This window comes from Orycteropus afer, unplaced genomic scaffold, assembly GCF_000298275.1.
Source record: "Orycteropus afer afer isolate SDZICR_OR568_19922 unplaced genomic scaffold, OryAfe1.0 scaffold00006, whole genome shotgun sequence".
NCBI classification, from domain to species: domain Eukaryota; kingdom Metazoa; phylum Chordata; class Mammalia; order Tubulidentata; family Orycteropodidae; genus Orycteropus; species Orycteropus afer.
In genome coordinates this window covers 142,319-161,712 of record NW_006921593.1, presented here as the reverse complement: position 1 = coordinate 161,712, position 19,394 = coordinate 142,319, and the positions used below count along the sequence as shown (strand labels likewise).

General features: G+C 59.7%; 2 protein-coding genes across 2 annotated transcripts; both read left to right on the top strand.

Annotated features, from left to right (window-relative positions):
* The first annotated feature begins 5,762 nt into the window (after positions 1-5,762).
* On the top strand, positions 5,763-8,339 carry NAT16 (N-acetyltransferase 16 (putative)). The gene is made up of 4 exons (XM_007940009.1): positions 5,763-5,903; positions 6,075-6,245; positions 7,005-7,229; positions 7,767-8,339. Exons 1-4 carry the CDS (start codon positions 5,763-5,765, stop codon positions 8,337-8,339), a joined length of 1,110 nt encoding a protein of 369 aa, XP_007938200.1.
* A 7,045-nt stretch (positions 8,340-15,384) lies between these two features.
* VGF (VGF nerve growth factor inducible) lies at positions 15,385-17,223 on the top strand. The gene has a single exon (XM_007939997.1). It carries the CDS (start codon positions 15,385-15,387, stop codon positions 17,221-17,223), a length of 1,839 nt encoding a protein of 612 aa, XP_007938188.1.
* The last annotated feature ends 2,171 nt before the right edge of the window (positions 17,224-19,394 follow it).

Below are 19,394 nucleotides of genomic sequence, written 5' to 3'. Positions count from 1 at the left end.
GAGTTTGCAGTCAGAGGAGCTATGCAATTGTGTCAAGTAAGTACTGAGCCCTGGTCTTGGAAACTCTTACAACCCATGCTCTTTTTTTTTTTTTTTTTTTAATTTTTATTGTGATTTAGGTAAAAGTTTACAGGGCAAATTCATTTTCCTACAGCAGCGCACATACCCTTTGTCTCATGACATTGACTGCAATTTCCCACAATGCAACAGCTTCCCTCCCACTTCCTCCCCATAGTTACCTCTTCCCAGTGTCCTTCCCTCCCATGCACTCCTGCCCCCTGAGCTGTCTCCCTGTACATACACAGCCCTTCTATTCTCCCGTGATTGATCTCTCCAAGGAATGTACCTACCTAATGTAAACGTGCACCTCACAGCCTGTCTTTTGTTCAGCTGGAAGCCACAGGAGTGGATTCAATTACTGACCTGAAGGGCAGCTAGGGGCCATAGTCTCAGGTGTTCCACCTGAATTTGTAAATCAACTAATCAGTCCATCCCCTGCAGTGTTGGGAGGACTAGCCAAAGTGCTTGGCAAACATGCTAGGTGGTTCTGAGACTCACACCAAGTCACTGTAGGTAGTGGGTACAAGGTGGCCCTGGAACCCAGGCCAGCAAAGCTGGAACTCTCTCCTCTCTAACAGGGAGACCACTCGCTAAGGCACTTGACTGCTAACCAGAAGGCTGGCGGTTCAAACCCTCCAGCCCCTCCTCAGAAGGAAGAAACCCACCGCCTTATAATTGGGCATCTACATCCTTAGAGATACTGCCTTAGAAACTCAGCACCTTGGAAACTCAAGGAAGGGTCGCTATGAGTCCAAATTGACTCTAAGGCAGTGAGTTTGGTGTGTGTGTGTGGGTGGATGGGAAGGGGCTCTTGGGGTGCAGTGGTTAAAGCATTTGGCTGCTAACCAAAAAGTTGGCAGTTCGAACTCACCAGTAGCTCCCCGCTTTGCTAAAGATTTACAGCAGTGGAAACCCTATGAGGCAATTCTGCTCTGTCCTATAGGGTGGTATGAGTCGGACTGGAAAGCAGTGGGTTTGGTTTTCATTTTTCCTAAATGGGGCCAGAGCCCTCAGGAGTTAAGAGCCTGGGTCACCGGTTTATCAGAGTCAGGGGCAGCGCTCCACGGACTGAAGCCCCGGGTCCACGTTCCTGCTCTCCCTCCCACCTTCTGTCCCACCCACCCGAGTTGGCAAGGGACGCCGAGCTGAGGGGTAAGCGCCGCTCCCCAGGCGCATGGTGTGGGCCAGGCCTGTCTGCGTGCGATCGCGTGGACCCGGGTGCTGCCGTGCTGCCTGAGAGCCGGTGAGACGCGAGGGGGGTGAGCTGAGAGGGCACGGTGGGCCCGCGGGGCTGGCTGCCCGAGCACCCCGGGAGCGGTGAAAAGACCTGGCTGTCCTGCGCTTCGTCACCCGGCTGCTTCCCGCCTCGCTACTGCTCTCCTGCGCTCTTCGGTTCTTGGGCTTCGGTTTCCCCTTGGCTCTGTCACTTTCTCTGACCGGGTCACCGAGGGGGCATCGGCTTGGAGGATCCTTTTCAGCCGAACTTCCCCAGGTGATGGCTGCACAAGAGGGCAGACCCTGGAGGAGGGGGCCCAGGACGGTGGCGACTCTAGGACCGAGAAGAGAGGGGCTGGGGAGATGGGGCAGTAACTCGGCCAGCAGCCACCCCCTCGACGGGGACCCACGACCTGCTGCCAGCCCGGGGCAGGGGGCGGAGTGTCGTCCACGCGGCTGGAAGGCCTCTCGGCTGCGCCCCGGGCCTGGGCCGCGCCCTCCACTTAAGACAGCCCCGAGTCCGCTCCAGATCCATCCCGGGGTTCCTCTGCGCGCTGGGGTGTCCGCCCCTCGGAGCCCCCACCGGTTCCAGCCGGAGCTGCGCCGCGGGGGTCACTCGCACGGCAGGTGCCGGGAGCCGAGTCCCTGCGCAGCCCAACCTGCCATTCGGACTCAGAATCGGACCTGGACCGTGCGGCCCTCTCACCGACTTAACCCTGGGGCTCCGAAGTGAACCCCCTTCCGGCACAGTTTGCTGTCCGCAGCCTCTCGGTCCTGGCGAGGGCGCCGGCCTGGGGGCTGGGAGACTGTCCTTCCACCCCGGATCGGGGGCAGCCAGCGCCCTCCAGCGACAGAAAGCGGCTGCGCCCCCTACGGCCCCATCCTTCCCAGTCCGCTGACCTAGATCACTGAGAGGCCACTTGGTGACTCCGTCTCAGGTGTCCGGGTGCTCTTTTCCCGTCACCCCTCTCCCAGCCCCGCGCCATCTCGCTCCCACCTGTCCCCGGGCTCTGGGGCCAGGAACACCCGGGCCAAGTGCACAGCACCCTCCGGAATCTCCCTCCTCCCCGCTTCCCCCCACTCCTCCGGGGGAGGGACAAAAGGAAGACCCTCACCGGGAAGACCGAGCCCCTCGTCCACGGTTGTGACCCTGTGGAATAGCCCTCCCCCTGCTCATCGGTCATCTCTCTCGCCCAGGTCGCTGGCCCCGAGGCCTTGCAGCCCACCCCGCCTCATCCTGTTTCCCGGTCTCTGTTCTCCAAGTGTCTTCTTCCAGCCCCTTTTGTGGGTTTCTTCTCCCCTGATCCCCTCCTCCCACCACGCGCAGCCGGGACAAGGGGTGTGTGTCACGCTGTCTTCTATTTCTGGCCCCCCTGGGGAGGGGGTGCGTATCAGGATTTTTCTGGCTTCTGCTGGGCCCGGAGTCACGAGGTGTGGAAGTCTGTGACTTGGTGTCAGCACCTCCTCCCGCTCTCCCGTCCTCTCTGGCCGGCGTCTCTCTGGCCGCCTTTGTCTCCATCCCGCCTCCGTCCGCGTCCTTGTTAGCTCTCGCCTCTGCGCGATGCCTTCCCTTTGTCTCCACCTCTCGGCGTCCGGGCTCCGGTTCCCCCTTTAACTCCCTCTCACAGCTCCGGGAAGCTGTCGGCCTCAAGGGCATCGGTTTCAGGTGTGTGAAGTACGGTGGGAGTGGGGTGAGGGTGGGCGGTCTCCCAGTATGCCCAGGAGTTACTCCAGTCACCCTCGCTGGAGTGGTCGAGTTCCTATATATGAGAGCGGAAGGGTGGCCGCGAGAATGTGGGGATGTGGGTGGCGGTGGTTGCAGCCCTCTTCCTGGAGCTTGGTCCAGGAGCTGCTTTGAACTACATCTCCCACAGTGCCACGGTGGAGGATGGGGCAGCCTCTGACCCTGCCTAGACGCCCATGGGAGTAGAGTTCCAAGGAGCCAGGTTGGAGGGCGCTGTGCTAGGGGTGGGAAGAAGTGGTCCGACTGTGAAGAAAGGTTATGGAAGCTTCAGCTGTCCTGGAGCCCTGGCCTGCCTCATTCTCAGCACCACCTGTCCTTCTCCTGCCCCCTCCCCAAATGGGGAAGACAAGATGTGGATGAATTGACAAGCACTACCTGCCAAGGCATCTGACTGCTAACCAGAAGGCTGGCGGTTCAAACCCACCAGCCACCCCTCAGAAGGAGGGTTGGGCAATCTACTTCCGTAGTGATATCACCTCGGAAACCCAAGGAGAGGTCACTATGAGTCAGGTCTATGAGTCAGATCCGACTCAACGGCAGTGGGTTTAGTGGGTACCTTCCTCTCTGTGACCCTAAGAAACCGCTGCTTCTTTCCAAACAACTTTATCCGAGATGTAGGAAAAGCCTTTGGAAATAGTCTCCCCATCCTGAACACGAGAGGGAACTGGGGCCTAAAATCTTGCATCAGTTGGATGGCTTCTGGTCTATCCTGGGAGAAGTGCAGCCAGAATGCTCCTTAGAAGCGAGAATGCCCAGACTTCTTCTTACCTACTTTGGTCATGTGGTCAGAAGGGACCAGTCCCTGGAGAAGGATATCATGCTTGGTCAAGTAGAGGGTCAGTGAGAAAGGGGAAGGCCCTCAAGGAGATGGAATGACACAGTGGCTGCAACAATGGAGTCAAGCAGGCAGGGACTGTGAGGATGGCATGGGACGGGGCAGTGTGTTTTGTTCATCGCTATGAATTGGGGCCCACTCAATGGCACCTAATAACAACAATATTCCTGTCTTCAAGCCGCTCGCAGCTTGCCCCATTTGGAGGCAGTGGGAAGATGCTGGAGTCTGAACTGCACTGGACTGCCAGCTGGTATTTTCTGGGACCTACAAACAGCTCGTGAGAGCGGAAAGCTGACCTCCTTATCTCTGGGACTCATCACCCCCAGAGCCTGTGCAAGGAGTGAGTGGCCTTGGAGCTGGTCCAAGGTTTCGGAGACTATGTGATGGCATGACGGTTGCTGACAGTATGGGGAGGAGAGTGGGGTTCCTCCAGCTTATCCTACCTGGGATCTTTGATTCCCATCAACGACCCAGTAATTCCTGTCCTTGCTCCTCAAGCTGGGTTTGGAAATCTAGACTTACCAAAAGGAGATACCCCCACTAGCCTGAGAGCCAGGGAAAGTTAAGTTTTAGCCTGGCTCTGCCCAAGCTGTGTCCCCTTGGGTAAAGTTCTTAACCTCCTTGGGCCTCAATGGGTTGAAAAAAATGGTCTCTAACGGCCCTAGTGGGTGTTCTAAAATCCTTTGAACCCTGCTTCCTGATGCCCCCATGCTGTTGGCCCCATGCTGTTCTCCACACCCATGCTTAGGCACAGGAATCAGGTTGAAAGAAAGAGGAGATGGCAGTCTTGTTCAGAAGTTTTGTCTGTATAGCAAGTACCCTGAGTCTCCTTAAGCTGTTTATGGCATGGAACATAAAACCATTCCAAAACCACCCCTTGGTGCTACCACTGATCCCCTTCTCCAAAACTAGGTAGTGCTCTTGTAAAACAAGACCAGTTAATGTAACTGATATGTGTGTCACCTGGGATGCTGGTTGTTGTTGTGTGCCATTGAGTTGGTCCCGACTCATAGCGACCCCTCCTTGGGTTTCCGAGGCAGTATCACTACGGAAGTAGATTGCCCCATTTTCCTTCTGAGGAGTGGCTGGTGGGTTTGAACTAGCAGCCTTCTGGTTAGCAGTCAGGTGCCTTAGGCACTACGCTACCAGAGCTCCTTCTCTATAGGGAAGTGGTGGAAAGACTCAAGAAGAAGGAAGGAAGAGGTGGTTTTTATTGTCCTGGGAGGAATGATCTGACATTTCCTGGTGGAGCTGCCCAACCATCCACTCCTTTGGCTTACGTTTGTATATATGTGTTAGGGGATTTGAGGGACTACTGGGGCAACAATGTGGAGATCTGGGCTCTACCTCCCCTTCCTTTGTCCTGAGATAAGTGACTGTGACAGGAAGAGGGGTGGGGTTTGAGCCCTCTGCTCTTCCCTGGGAAACCTCTTGCAGAGAGACTAACAATGATGGGTGTTTCTTTCTCATGACCTTGCAGAGGTCTTGGGGAGGTAGTGGGGCCCTTGAGGGGGTGTCTCCATTTGTATCTCCCCCTCACCGAGAGGCTTTCTCCCCTTTGTTTGAGTCCCTGGGAGATGACTGGTCATGGGGGAGTTCAGAGCTAGCCTGACTCCACGGTTATGACTGATGAAGGTGAAGCACATGGGGTTGGGCTCTCTGGGGGCTGGTTGGGGAAAGAAGGGGATCTCTCCCAAATGAGTGGGTAACTTGGGAGATGGATTTTATAGGAAAGGGGCTGGAGACCTTCACGGTCAGGGTCTGTGTAGAGAGCAGGAGAGAAGGAATGTTTGTGCAGGAAGGGTCTGTGAGGGGCCAGATGTCTGTGTGTAGGGGGCCAGATGTGGAAAAGGAAGGGGGAGAGAGGGCTGTGATCCTTTTTCTGGGTTCTTTCTTTTCTGCAGGGAAATGAAGCTGGAAGCTGTTTGTGGGATAGCTGACTCTGAGGTCCCTAAAGCTGAAAAGGAGCCTGTTTCAGATGCAAAGCCAAGCTCCAAGACCAATCCGCAGGAGGCAGAGGCCAAGTCTAGATCCAGATCTGGGCTCGAGGCTCAGGCCAAGGCCCTAGGAGGCAACTCAGGGCCTGTAGCCGAGGCCGAGTTCCTGGGGGCCAAGCCCAAGTCTGATCCAGGTGTTGAGGCTGAGGCCGAACCCCTGGGGATCAAGTCAGGGCCTGAGATCAAGGCCAAGTCCAGCTCCAGATTGGGGCCTGAGGCTGAGGCCGAGGCCGAGCCGTTGGACTTCATGGTGGCCACTGAAAGGGAGTTCGAGGAGGTGCTGGCCATCTCGGGGGGCATCTACGGCGGCCTCGACTACCTTCCCAGCCGCTACCACAGCTGGCTCCGGGATCCCAACCGCACGGTGGTGCTGGCCAAGCGCAATGGAGGAGTGGTGAGAGCCGCGGGGCGGGCAACGAGGAAAAGGGGTGAAGGAAATGGGGGTGCGTGGATCTTAGGTAGGAGGGGGCAAGCCTCTCCCGCAGCCCTTGTCCGGTTCCTTGGGAAATAGAATCTACTCTGGCACCAAGAGTAGGGCTTGTGGATCCAGGGTCTAGACACTGAAGGGGCATGGAGAACTCGGAATAGGCCGGGCGACCAGGCTCCAGGCTGCGTGAGAGGTGCGAGACTGGAAGACCCGTGTGAGGAGTTTCTGGGGGCTGGAACACAAAAAGGGGAGCAGGCAATGTGTTAGGAGTAGGCTGGGGTGAGGGTAGCTACAGTGGAACCAGAACCCCCAAAGTAGACGGATCTCCCACACAAAGTAGACCTGAATAGGGAGGGAGAGCTGCAAGAGCTTCAGGATTAGCTCGAAAGCGGGGCCAAGAATCACAGGGGGGCGTGGCAAGTGCGGTGGGCAGCGTCGGGGGGCGTGTCCGAGGGCGGAGCCAAGGCAAGGGGCGTGGTGAGCGGTCAGGGACTTGGTGCGCGCGCTGAGCTGGAGTTTGTCAAGAGGTGGAAGAGACGTTTCACCAGCTCTGGAACCCGGGACCCAAGTGCTGAGAAGCGCTCCCTGGGCAGGCCTCCGGCTCTGCTCTGGCGCCCAGGGTGGTGACGACGAAGTGCTCAGCGTGTGGGAAGAGGCGAGCCTTGTGAGCCGAACCCTGGCAGGGTGGAGACAGGAAGGGGGCCCCCTAACGGCCTCCGTCCGCAGATCGCACTGGAGTCGGTGCACGTGATCGACGCCGGGGAGACGGCGCTGGTGGAGGGGCTGCGCGTGGCGCCCTGGGAGCGCGGCAAAGGCGTGGCCGGGGTGTTGCAGCGCTTCTGTTCGCAGCTGGTCAAACGACGGCACCCGGGGATCAAGGTGGCACGGCTCACCCGGGACGACCAGCTGGGCCCCCGGGAGCTGCAGAAATACCGCCTAATCACCAAGCAGGTGAGAAGGACAGGAGAGATCCGATGGTCTGGCCTCTCCCCTGGGGCTTACGGGCGCCCTTCCCACCCCGTCCCCCGCGCAGCCAATCACGGGCTCGCAGTCCTCGCTTCTGTCCAGCGAAAGGCACACCGCTCCCAACCCCTCAGTCCGTGCTACTCCAGGGTACTGGAGAACCCAGGAGCCTGGACTTCTGAAACCTCGCCTCCCCACATCGGCCTGGCCTCTTCAGTAACCCGAGCATCCAAATCTCAGTCCCCCCCCCCCCTTCTACGGATTAATGTGCCTCCCTTTGCTGTCCACACTCCCAGTCCTCTTAACTCATCTCGCCTTTCTTTGGGGCTCCAGCCATTGGGACCCTGGTCCTTCCATGCTACCCCTTGGGGACCCAGACTTGCACCATACCCCACTTCGCCTCGCCCCGCGGGAGTCGGTTCCCCGGAGGGGCCAGGTGGGAGCCCGTGTGGTAGTGAAGAAGCCTAGAGGTACAGGCACCCCGCCGTCCTGCCACCCGCCCCCGCTCACTCGTGCCCCCCACAGGGCATCCTTTTGGTCCGATTCAACGCGTCGGCGCTCCTGGCTGGGCTGGGCGCCCGGCTGGCAGCGCTGCGGGCCTCCGGCACCTTCTCGCCCCTGCCCACTGAGGCCGTGTCCGAGGCAGGCGGCGACGTAGCGCGCCTCCTGCTGTCGCCCTTGGTGCAGCGCGACGTGCTTCCGGGAGGGACCATCATCCAGGACTGGCAGCCCTACCGGCCGAGCGAAAGCAACCTGCGCCTGCTGGCGGCCAAGGGCCTGGAGTGGCGCGTGGATAGCCGCGCGCGTCCGCGGGTGCTCACTCTGTGCACGCGCCCCTTCCCCATCCCGCACGGCGGCGACGGCACGTGGCGCTACCTCAACATTGATGCCTTTGGCAGCGATGGTGCACAGGTGCAAAGCCAACTGCTTTGGCATCTGCAGCGCCAGGCCCCGCGCCTCGCCGGCCTCAACGTCATGTGTCAGCTCTTTCTGGCACCCCATCTGTGGCCACAACTGGCTGACTTCTGTCAGGCCGGCCTGGGGCTCGAGTTGGTCAAAGGTTACACTGAACAGTACCTTCTGGAGGCGGACATCTGAGGCCTCGCTTGAAGGGGGCGGGGAGAAAAGATGCACTTTAGACCCGCCCCCTCCCGCAGATCCGCAGCCAACCCCGCCCCCTGCCCTCGGGCGTGACTTCTGATACCCGCCCGGCCCCGAGGTTCACGTCCCTTCCCCTCCCTCCCCAGCCTTGGTCCTTTCTGTCCGCCATCTTTCCTCCAGCGCTCCAGCCAGCGTGGCGCAAGCCCTGGCCTGGACTGCCGGATTTGGGGGAGCTCTTTGCGCTGCTATTGTCCACCCTCTCCCGTTGCCCGCCAAAGAGCGGGTCCTTCACAGGCTTCAGAGCCTTTCCCTGCTTGTAGTCCTGGCCTGGGAGTGAACTCTGCCCTTCCCGGCTTCTCCCAGCGTTTCCCTTCTCCCTTCTGTCTCCTTGTGGTGGGAGCGGGAAGTGCGTTCAACGCCCAGCACTCCCTGGAGTTCAGCCTTTCAATAAGTCACTTTTCTTCCTCCTGCCCTTTCCTAAGCCCTCAGAGCTCCTCTCCTCCTCGCCCCCCTCCTGTCAGTCCCCCCTCCTCCCCGAGCCTCTCCCACACTTATCACCTTGGTGCCCGTCTTTCCGCCATTCCATTTTCCTTCCTCATGAGCGCCTCATCCTGCAAATGAAATATGTTTATAAGGCCCCGCCACCCTGTTCCCTGTCTACACTCTGGTGATGCCCCTTCTTGAGCCTGACCCTCTGACTCGGGGTTTCCCCAACTTTGCCTGATGTTGCCGTCTCACAGGCCCTCTCCTTGCCCCCAAACCACCAGGGGGTTCTGGCTGGAGAGTTTGATGCTGTGGAGGGCAAGTCCCTCAGCCTGGGGTTGGGGCTGTCTCCTGGTTCCAACCAGGCTGCCTTCTAGTGTGACTGGAACCCCCACCCCTAGATATTTCTGGACACTTTTCTCTTCTTTGGATCACAGATGCTCTTTGACTGTGAGGGTCTTCTATTTCACTGCAAGTAGTAGCAGCTGTATTTGCGTGGCACTGTCTCCTGTCTTGGAATCTCAAACAGGCTCAGAAAGATCCAAGTGACTTCTAAATCATTGTGGTAGTTGAGGTCCTCTCCGGGTTTGCATACCCAGAACATGCCCCAGAGCCTCAACTCTGTGTGACGATGAATGTATTGGGCAATAAGCAGTTGTTAGGCCTGCCTTGACAGCTAGCCCGAGGCCCACTGGGAATGGAACTCAGGAAGTGGTCAGAGGAGGGCGCGGTGGGCTGGGGTGGGAGAAGGTAGGCAAAGAGGGCGGCCAGTGCTCCAGCACCTTCCCCAGCGCCGGTTGGCGTCGGTGTTGCTCTGTCCCCTGCGCCTGGCTCTGCTGTCACCCTCCCTGTCACTTTGACCATGGCTGTATTGTAATAAAAACTGTCCCTCTGCCCACCCACTGTGTCTGTTTCACTTCTCAACGGGGTGGACAGAGATGCATCATCCCCCCCCTTCCCCGGCAGCCTGTATTAAAGAAGATCTCCAAGCCCCTTGGCAACGGGGCTAATGACTTCCTGGGGGCGTGGGGGGCGGAGGAGGGCTGCTGGTCGTCGTGCGTCCCCACCCCCACCCCGGCCCAGCGGCCGAAAGAGCCGGGCTGCTCTGAGCCGAGGCTGCCTGCCTGACCCCTGGCCTCGCTCTCCCCTGGACCTGGAAGTCTGCTGCTGCCCAAATCCTGTGGGCTCTTCGCCACTCTCCCAAGTTTCGCTTGGCTTCCAGGACCAGCCTCTCTCAACCACCAGGATCCAGACGTCTAACTCCCAGCGCTCGACTCGCCAGTGGCCCGCCGCGCTCGCTTTCCCCATTCCGGGACCGGCCCCGCGCGGTGGGGAGGAGGAGGGGGAAGGGGAACCCTGGGCTCCGCCCCCAGGAGCCGAGCTCCCGCGCGGCCGAGAGACTGCGCTCCCGACAAGTAACACGCGGGGGCGCCAAGACGTGTGCTGACGCGGGCGAGGCAGTGCAAGGTGGTTTCCGTCCGTGTGAGTGTGTTCATGGGTGTCTTTGTGTGTCTGCGTTTCTGTCCATGTGTGTACGAGGCCGAGGGTGTCAGGGTGGGACGTCTTGGGAACAGCGTGCCTGGTGTACCCCAGAAGCAGGGAGTCCAAGTGTTTTTTGTTTTCACGAGGACGGTGTTTGATATGTTACTATGTACGTGTGGATGGGGAGGCAGGCGACTTGTGTGTGTCGTCGTGTGTGCACAGCACAACGTCTCGGATTTTTAAAGTCTCATTCCGTGGGGTTTTTGATCCTCTCCCGCCACCCCCTAAAAGGAATGAGGGCTGTCAATGCGAGTGTCCAGTGCCCTGGGCACATCGTCAGCACAGGTCTGGGTCACTCTGCCAGGCTAGGTGTGACATTGTGTTTGTGTAAGTGGGTGTGTCTCAACAGCTGAGTGTAACTGTAGGCTAGTGTTCTGTGTGTGTTTGGCAGGTCGATGGAGGGGCTGGTTCAGCACACAATTTCCTTGCTGTGGGTAGTTTGTGGACACCACCTTCGTGGGGTGTGGGCATAGTTTCCATTCTCAGTCTCTCCAGTAGCTGTCTCTGTATCTCTCCTCGTCTCTGTCTGTTGCTCGCCTTCCCTTTCTTGGTGACTCATCTCTGCGGCGTTGCCCTCCCCCGGCTTGCTGGGTCTCCCCTCCCCCACTCAGGAGTGGGTGGGGGGGTTCTGAGGGAATGGAACCCCAGGACTGAAAACCAGGGTGAGCACCCCCTCCTGTCACTCATCTTGTTCCCGGGACCCACCAGCTGCCCCCAGCCCTCTCCCCAGTCTCCTTCCCTGGACTCCCCATCCTACAGAACTGGGGTGGACAGGGACTTGGGCTAGGATGCCTTCTAATGGGGCCATTTTCAGGGGGGCTTCAGCATCTTCTTTTAGTTCAAAGTGGAGACCCCTACCTCTCTCATAAAGTGCCCCCTCCCTGCCTGCCCCCCCAGCGCTGACGCAATGCAAGGCTGCAGAGGTGAGTCACCAATAGGGGGGAGGGACAGGGGGGTGGTGAGCTGCTGGAGGGGCCCCAAGCCCCTGCCCTCTCTTTCTCTCCCAGCCCTTCGCAGAGAAAAGACCCAGTCTCTGCCCCCTCCCCGGGTTACTCCAGAGCTTCAGCTTAGATCAGTGCCCTGGTGGCCCGTTCTTCTCCCACTGCCCCCCTGGAGAATATGGGTGATCCAGAAACAAAGGCAAACATCCCCTTCAGGCCCCTTCTCAGCTCTGCTTGCTCCAGATCTCTCACCCTCTTCTTTATCTTTACCCTCTCACCCTTCTTGCCGGCTCCCTCCTTTCCCCAATCCCAGGAGCCTGCCCCTAGTCCATAAGCCCCTAGAAGTAGCAGGGTACAAAGGGCGCGGTATATCCGCGGGTGGATGAATATGAGCTGATGCAGGTTGGAAACGGATGGATGGATGGATGGAGAGAGACGGAAGCAGACCCAGGGATCTGGAGGTCTTCCAGGCTTGAGGGGACATGGTCTAGATCTATAGCCTTTGGTGCTCCAGGCTTCCACCTGGTTCCCCACTTCCATCCCACCCTTCCTCCCATGATGGTTGAGGCTCTTGGGGTATCTGTTTCTGGGAAGTTCCCCTTACCCCCCAGATTTGGGTGGAGGGAGGGATAGGGCAGGAGGTTGGGGAAGAATGGAGGAATGGGGAGCTCTCTGGAAACAAGGGAGAAGGACTCAGAACTTGGGGGCTTTGAAGGACTTGGATATTGAGACTCTATGGCACAGAAATCTAGGGGTAGAGGGAAATGGGGGGGGCAGGAAAGATGAAAGGCACACGACAGTACAAATACCACCAATTGACACTGCCAACCATGGAAGGACCCAGAGCAATGGGCAGACATACATCTAGGGAAGAACGCAGACACCTGCACACATCCATAGGCGGCACACACATTAAGGACACACCAAGCCAGGCACACTTCAGACATACCAGCAGATGCCAAGGACTGGGTGTACTCAAAAACTCCTAGCCACGCAAGTACTCAGACAGGGTGGGAACACACACATACTCACACATACACTCCGACACCTGGAAATAAGCAAAAACACAGCCACACAGAGTGCACGAAATGACCATATATTTCATTTGGAAACCCTGCCACCACCATCCATTCTTTATCTGATTAAATACACAGCTGATTTCCCCACTCCCTTTCTTTTTCCCCTGTATCTCTTAATCACTACTGTGTACATACAAACACACATGCGCATGCATGTATATGCACACCCAGCTGTGCGCGCACCCACACAAGTGCACAGGGGTACAGTTTCTCTCCTCAGCTGTCATTTGGTCTGTCTCTTAGCCCCATCAGCTTGTCAGTCTGCCCTCATGACTCCCTCCCTCCCAGCTTCCTTCTCTCTTGGATGGCTTCCCCTCCCCCTCTCCAGATGTCTGAGCCATCTCTCTCTGATTCATCTTCCTCTAGAAGGGAACGTGACCCCCTCCCCATTCCCCCAGGCTCTCCGTCACCAGGCTGGAAAGGTGAAAGGAAGATGGGGGTGGGGGGAAGAAGAGAGCTGGAAGGGAGAAAGGGGGACCTGCAGAGTCGTGAGGGGGGGAGGCGCTGCGGCAGGGTCTCCCACCTCCTCTCCCTCCTTTCTTTGGCATCTCCACAGTCATCTTGGTTCTCGGACATCTTTTTTTCCTCATTTATTCCATCTACCTGTTTCAGATTCCTTTCTTACCCCCCACCCTTCTCTTCCCTCTCTCTCCTCTCTCCCCCACCTCTTTCCTGGCAAAGCCGATGGGCTTTCTTCTGGGAAAGTCGAACCACTGATGGGAGCGAGAATCCACTGCTGGCTACAGAGGGAAAGCACGTGAGAGACAGAGAGAGGGAGAGGGAGTGTGTGCGCGCGGAGAAGTGGGTGAGATAGATGAGGAGGGGGTAGAAAAACTGACTGCAAAGTGTTCCTGAGCCCCTGACAGGCAGCCCTGGTCCTGGTTTCTTGTCTCAGGGCGCAGGTGTCCTGCGTGTGCCCGCAAGCACCCCTGTGTCCGCAATTCTTGTGTGTCTGGTGTGTGTCATTGTCACTCCCCCCTTTCCCTGCCCGCGCCCCTGCACCGCTCTCCGCCTGCACCGCAGCCCCCTCCAGCCTCCTTCCCTCCCCTTCATTCCTGCAGTGACAGCTCCCTTCACCTACCTCTCCCCTCCTCTGCCCCCTCCCCATTTCCGTCCCCCCACCCCCGCCCCTCCCGGTCTCCCTTCACCGGACCCAGCTCGCTGATGGATTCTCTTTGCGCAATCTGTGCGTCATCGCCCCCCGCCCCCCCCCCCGGAATCTCTAGCCGTCCAAGCCCCCGGCCCCAACCCCTCTGGCAGGAGATACGGATGAAGGGTCTGAGAAGGACGGTCTCTGACGTTGCAGCCCTCCCCCCGCTGTTTCAAATCTTCTCTTTAAGGAGCCGAGAGAGCTGGAGTTGAGTCACCCCCCCCCACCTGCGCAACCCCCTCCCCACCTGATCCGTTCTCGCCCTCCAAACGTCCTTCGGGGGGAAGCGGCGGGAGGGAAAGGAGCAGGACGGGGGGCGGGGAGAGGTGGGCTGGAAAGGCACAGCGGGGTACCAGCAACGCGGAAGTCAGCCGGACGGAAGGACAGACACACCTTTTTTCTTCAGACGCGCACCTGCCGTGACCAGAGACGACGCAAAGGCACATACATCCTCAGTCTTTCCCCTCCCTCTCTAGATTCGGACACTTTCCGTTGGGGATTACCCAAACTGCAAGATCCACCCATCCGCCCCGGCCCAAGGCCGGAACCCCGCACCGCAGATCCGAGGACAGCGCCCGTAGGCGCGCAGGTCCGTCCCTTCTCGGGTTCACGCCGTCCTTGGGCGGGTTCCCCAAGGGCCGTGCGGTTGGGAGCTAGGCAGCCGGGTCCCCTTCCCGGCTTTCGGACCCTTATCTTCCGCCTCCCCAGGAAGCATCTCCGACTGGTGCCCACTCAGACGCTGGGAGTGCCCCTTTCGTATTCGGCTCAGCGGCGCTGGCTCCGGCGGCTGCTAGCGGCTCAGTAACCCACCCTTCCCGCCTTCCAGGGCCTCTGCATCCACCCTTCCATTCATTCTACCATTCATTCATTCATCCTTTTCTCCTCGTCCCTCCTTCATTCATTCGTAGCCCCCTGCCCCGCCCGCCTCGGCATTTCATTCATTCATTCATTCATTCATTCATTTCCCGGCGCTCGGCTAGCGCACGCCCCTCCAGCCGCGGGCCCCAGCACGCAGGCGCGGGCCGGAGAGGCGCGCACCCTCCAATCGCTGGGCGCCCGCCCGCTACCCGATGAATGAACATTGACGTCAGTGGGGCGGGGCGCACCCACGTGACTCCGCGCGCTCCCTTTATAAGGCGGCGGCGGCGCGGGCGCTGTCCAGCGTGCTGGAGCCGAAGCTAGCGAGCTGCCAAGAGCCGCGCGGACCCAGCTCAGCCCGGCCTACTGGACGTCAGACTTGGATCGTCGTTCGTACCCCGTCCAAGGCGTACGCGTCTGATCTTCCCCTGTCCCTACCCCTTCCCGAGCCTCCTCTCCACCTCCCGCGTCGTGACATCAGCTGGTAATTACTCTGCTGTCCGTCTCTCAAACCTCGGCAGCCGTGGGCGTAAGGGAGGGTTGTCTCCTCTCCCAGATGGGGGTATTTAAAACACAGCAGGGAGCCCCTGGGAAGGGCTCCTGGTAAAGGGGGAGTTGCCGTTTTCCTCTTGCTGAAGTCGCCCACGCACGATCCAGGAGTCCTGTGGGGCGGGAGCAGAGATTCCCCCCACCCCATCCTTGGTGCTAAGTACGTGGGCGCTGGCAGTGTGATGGCTCAGGAAGGGGGCGAGGAAGAATTGGGAGAGCGGGGGTTGCCGGCGTTCCTTTCCCATTTCCACGACTCCAGAGATCGGCCCGAGCTCTTCCTCCCTTGCTCCCAACCGTCCCTCTTCTGGGTAAGGTTGGGGGAATCGGGAAGCCCCGGGTTTCCTGATTAAAGGTGGGGGAAGGGAACGGAGGGCTGGAGAGCAGGAATTCTTACAGAAATCCCCTCTTTTCTTTTGACTGTCTCCGGCAGCCCCTTGGTCATGAAATCTCCCCAGCTGCCAGCTTCCGTCCTCTTCTGCGCCCTCCTACTGAGCAAGGGACTGGGAGCAGCGCCCCCGGGACACCCTGAGGCGCAGTCACTTCCTTTCAGCTCTGCCCATAAAGAGTCGGTAGCCGGGGACGCAGTGCCCGGGTCAAAGGATGGCAGCACCCCAGAGGTCCGAGCTGCTCGCAACTCCGAGACTCAAGCCGAAGGAGAGCTCTTCCAGGGCGTGGATCCCCGAGCGCTGGCCGCGGTGCTGCTGCAGGCACTCGACCGTCCGGCCTCGCCCCCGGCGCCGGGCGGCTCCCAGCAGGGGCCAGGGGAAGAAGCTGAAGAAGCTTTGCTGACCGAAACCGTGCGCAGCCAGACGCACAGCCTCCCGGTTCCAGAGACCCAAGCGCCCCCGGTCCCGTCTCGCCCCCAAACTCAGGAGGAGAGTGGTCCCGAGGTGGGCTATCCTTCCGAGGAGCTCGAGGCACTAGCGTCCCTGCTCCAGGAACTGCGAGATTTCAGTCCGAGCAATGCCAAGCGCCAGCAAGAAACGGCAGCAGCAGAGACGGAAACCCGCACGCACACGCTGACCCGAGTCAACCTGGAGAGCCCCGGGCCAGAGCGCGTGTGGCGCGCTTCCTGGGGAGAGTTCCAGGCGCGCGTGCCCGAGCGCGCGCCCCTGCCGCCCCCCGCCTCCCCGCAATTTCAGGCGCGTATGCCCGAGAGTGAGTCCCTGTCCGAAACCCACCGGTTCGGGGATGGAGTGCCTTCCCCAAAAACACACCTGGGCGAGGCATTGGCACCCCTGTCCAAAGCGTACCAAGGCCTGGGAGCCCCCTTTCCCCAGGCGCGCCGGCCAGAGAGCTCACTCCTGGGCGGCTCCGAGGCTGGGGAGCGCCTTTTGCAGCAAGGGCTGGCGCAGGTAGAGGCTGGGCGGCGACAGGCAGAGGCCACTCGGCAGGCCGCGGCACAGGAGGAGCGGCTGGCCGACCTGGCCTCGGACCTGCTCCTCCAGTATTTGCTGCAGGGCGGGGCCCGGCAGCGCGGCCTAGGGGGTCGGGGGCTGCAGGAGGAGGAGGAGCCAGAGAGCCAGAGGGAGGAGGAGGAAGCGGAGCAGGAGAGGCGCGGCGGGGAGGAGAGGGAGGAGGAAGAGGATGAGGAGGCGGCGGAGGCGGAGGCGGAGGCGGAGGAGGCGGAGAGGGCGCGGCAGAACGCGCTGCTGTTCGCCGAGGAGGAGGACGGGGAAGCCGGAGCCGAGGATAAGCGCTCCCAGGAGGAGACGCCGGGCCACCGGCGGAAGGAGGCTCAGGGGCCCGAGGAGCGCGGGGAGGAGGAGGAGGAAGAGGATGACGAGATGGACCCGCAGACCATCGATAGCCTCATTGAGCTGTCCACCAAACTACACCTGCCGGCCGACGACGTGGTCAGCATCATCGAGGAGGTGGAGGAGAAGCGGAAGCGGAAGAAGAACGCCCCGCCCGAGCCTGTGCCGCGCCCCCGGGCCGCGCCCGCCCCCGCCCACGTCCGCTCCCCGCAGCCCCCGCCCCCTGTCCCCGCGCCCGCTCACGAGGAGCTGCCCGACTGGAACGAGGTGCTCCCGCCCTGGGATCGGGAGGACGAGGTGTTTTCCCCGGGCCCCAACTACATCCGGCCGCGGACACTGCAGCCACCAGCCGCCTCGCGCCGCCGCCACTATCACCACGCCCTGCCGCCTCCGCGCCACTCCGCCGCCCGGGAGGCCCAGGCTCGGCGCGCGCAGGAGGCAGCCGCGGCGGAGGAGCGCCGGCTGCAGGAGCAGGAGGAGCTGGAGAATTACATTGAGCACGTGCTGCTCCGGCGCCCATGACCCGCCCCGGCCGCGCGCGCCCCTGCCCGCGCGCCGCCCGTCCCCCTCCGTGTCGCTCCGCTCCCCTCTCGGGGTTTGCATGCGCCCTGGCCCCGCCCCTGCCCTCTCGCCTGCGCCCGCGGGCCTCGTGCCAAGACCTGCCCTACCTCTTCCTGGATCCGAAGCCCGATTTCCCAAAACGCACTTGCGGGTGGCCTGGGGCCAGCCCGGAGTCGGGGGTGGGGGGTGGCGGGCGGGCGGGCGGTTTGTGCGACTCCCCTCCCCCATCGGGGTCTGGTCCCCACCGCGTCCCGGTCGGGACGTTCCCGTCGAAACCGGAAACAGTAGTTCCAGTTAGTTGTGCGAAGAAGTGGGTCAGTCTCTCTCCCTTTGGGCCTCCCACGAACCTCCCCACCCTCTTCGGATCGCGGCGAATTTACTATCCCTTCTTTTCCTTCTCTGTTGTAAATAACCCCTCACGGAGGAAATAGTTTTGCTAAGAAATAAAAGTGACTATTTTATTAGGACTTTGTTCTCGGTTATTCACCCGTCCCCTTGGACCTTGCGTGGTCCTTCACAAGGGGCGGTGAGGGGAGCGCCAGTCAAGACCTCGGTTTCCTGCCTCCTACCCCCAAGCAAAGCCGAGCTGAGGGGCGGGATCTGTTTAGGGGTAGCACAGGCTCACATCCATTCAGACATCATTCCCCGTCTAGCGGCGGGAAGGGGCGGTTTAACAGACTTCTTCCCAGGCCTTGGCAGATAGCAAGAGCCACCAGGAGTCTCTTCATCGCGCGACCAGGACCCGGGGAGCTTCCCCACTACCCTTGTTCCACCTCACCTGCCACCTCCCTTCACTAATCCCTCAATCCCTCCACCCTGTGCACCTCACAAGAAATAAGGAGAGCAGGAGTTGGCAGCTGAGCACCTTGGTTTTAGCCCCCTGTCAATGCTTTTCGAAGCATAAAACCAAAAACCAAACCTACTGCCAGCGACCCGCATTGGCTTTCCAAGGCTGTCAATCTTTATGAAGTAGATTGCCTTCTAGTGGGGTACATCTTTGGACTTCTGAGTCCCCTCCCCAGATCAAAACCTGGGTGCATAAAATCTTCCACAAAGAAACAAGAGAGCCTTTAAACCACTCTGAGGACCGCTCCTTCCTGGTGAAGGCCAGGCTCTGGGAGCCGGAGGCAGCGTGGAAGCCACTGAGCCGCACAGAGATCTGTTTGGGGAAGGACTGTGTGACAACAGACGGGACACTTAGCTGGGTATGAGTTTCAGATAAATGAGTAAGATAGTAGGACAAGTATGTTCCAAATATTGCAAGAGACACACTTAATACAATTAAAATTATTCACTGGCCACCTGAAATGCAAATTTAACAAAGTCTCTCTTTTTTTAAAAAAAACAAAAACAAAACCTAAATTTGGAAATCCTTTCGGGGAAGAGATGCATGGGCCATGTTCCTTTGCCTCCTGGCTGATCCCAGCGGCCCTGCCTTCCTCCACAAAGTCCAAGGAAGGCAAAGTCCAGAAATGCTTTTCCTTTTATTTCAGAAGAAAGGAAAAAATAATGTCAGACACTTCCCCCAGCCCACCCCCTTAGCTCTGGCCTCACCCAGAAGGTGGAGGGAGGAGGGTCAGGGCCCAGTTTCCCCCCAGAGCTCTTCCCTCCCCCAATCCTTCCTTCCTTCAGGAGGTAAATTTAGAAAAAAATTAACTCTGTTGTTCCTCCCCTGGCATTGGACACAGGTCCCAATGCAGCCAGAGGGGGAGAGGGCAGAGGAGGGCAAGGCCTCCGGTCCCCTACACAGCAGCCCTGTCCCCAGGCAGAGAAGCTGCTGCTGTGTGCCGGCTGGTGGAAGGGGGTGAGGGGCTGGAGGTAGGTTACCGGGGCAGGGGAAAGAGAAGAGCTCTGAAAACCATTCCCCTTGAACCTGACATATTTATATATTTACAGTTGTAAGGGAGGGGAGGAAGCCTGGGGTTCCCTTCGTTCTTCCAAGGCAGGAAATTCAATCCAAATAGCATCCCCATCTCAATCACATTTTCCTACCTCTCAGCTCCAACCTCAGGTGAGAAAAGGGAAAACAGGAGGGAAGGAGTGTGGGCGGGAATGTTGGAGGGTCCGCAGCCTGCAGCTCACGCCAAAAGGAGGTGAGGCAGCCGAGGAGGGGCCGCTGGGTCCCACCAAGA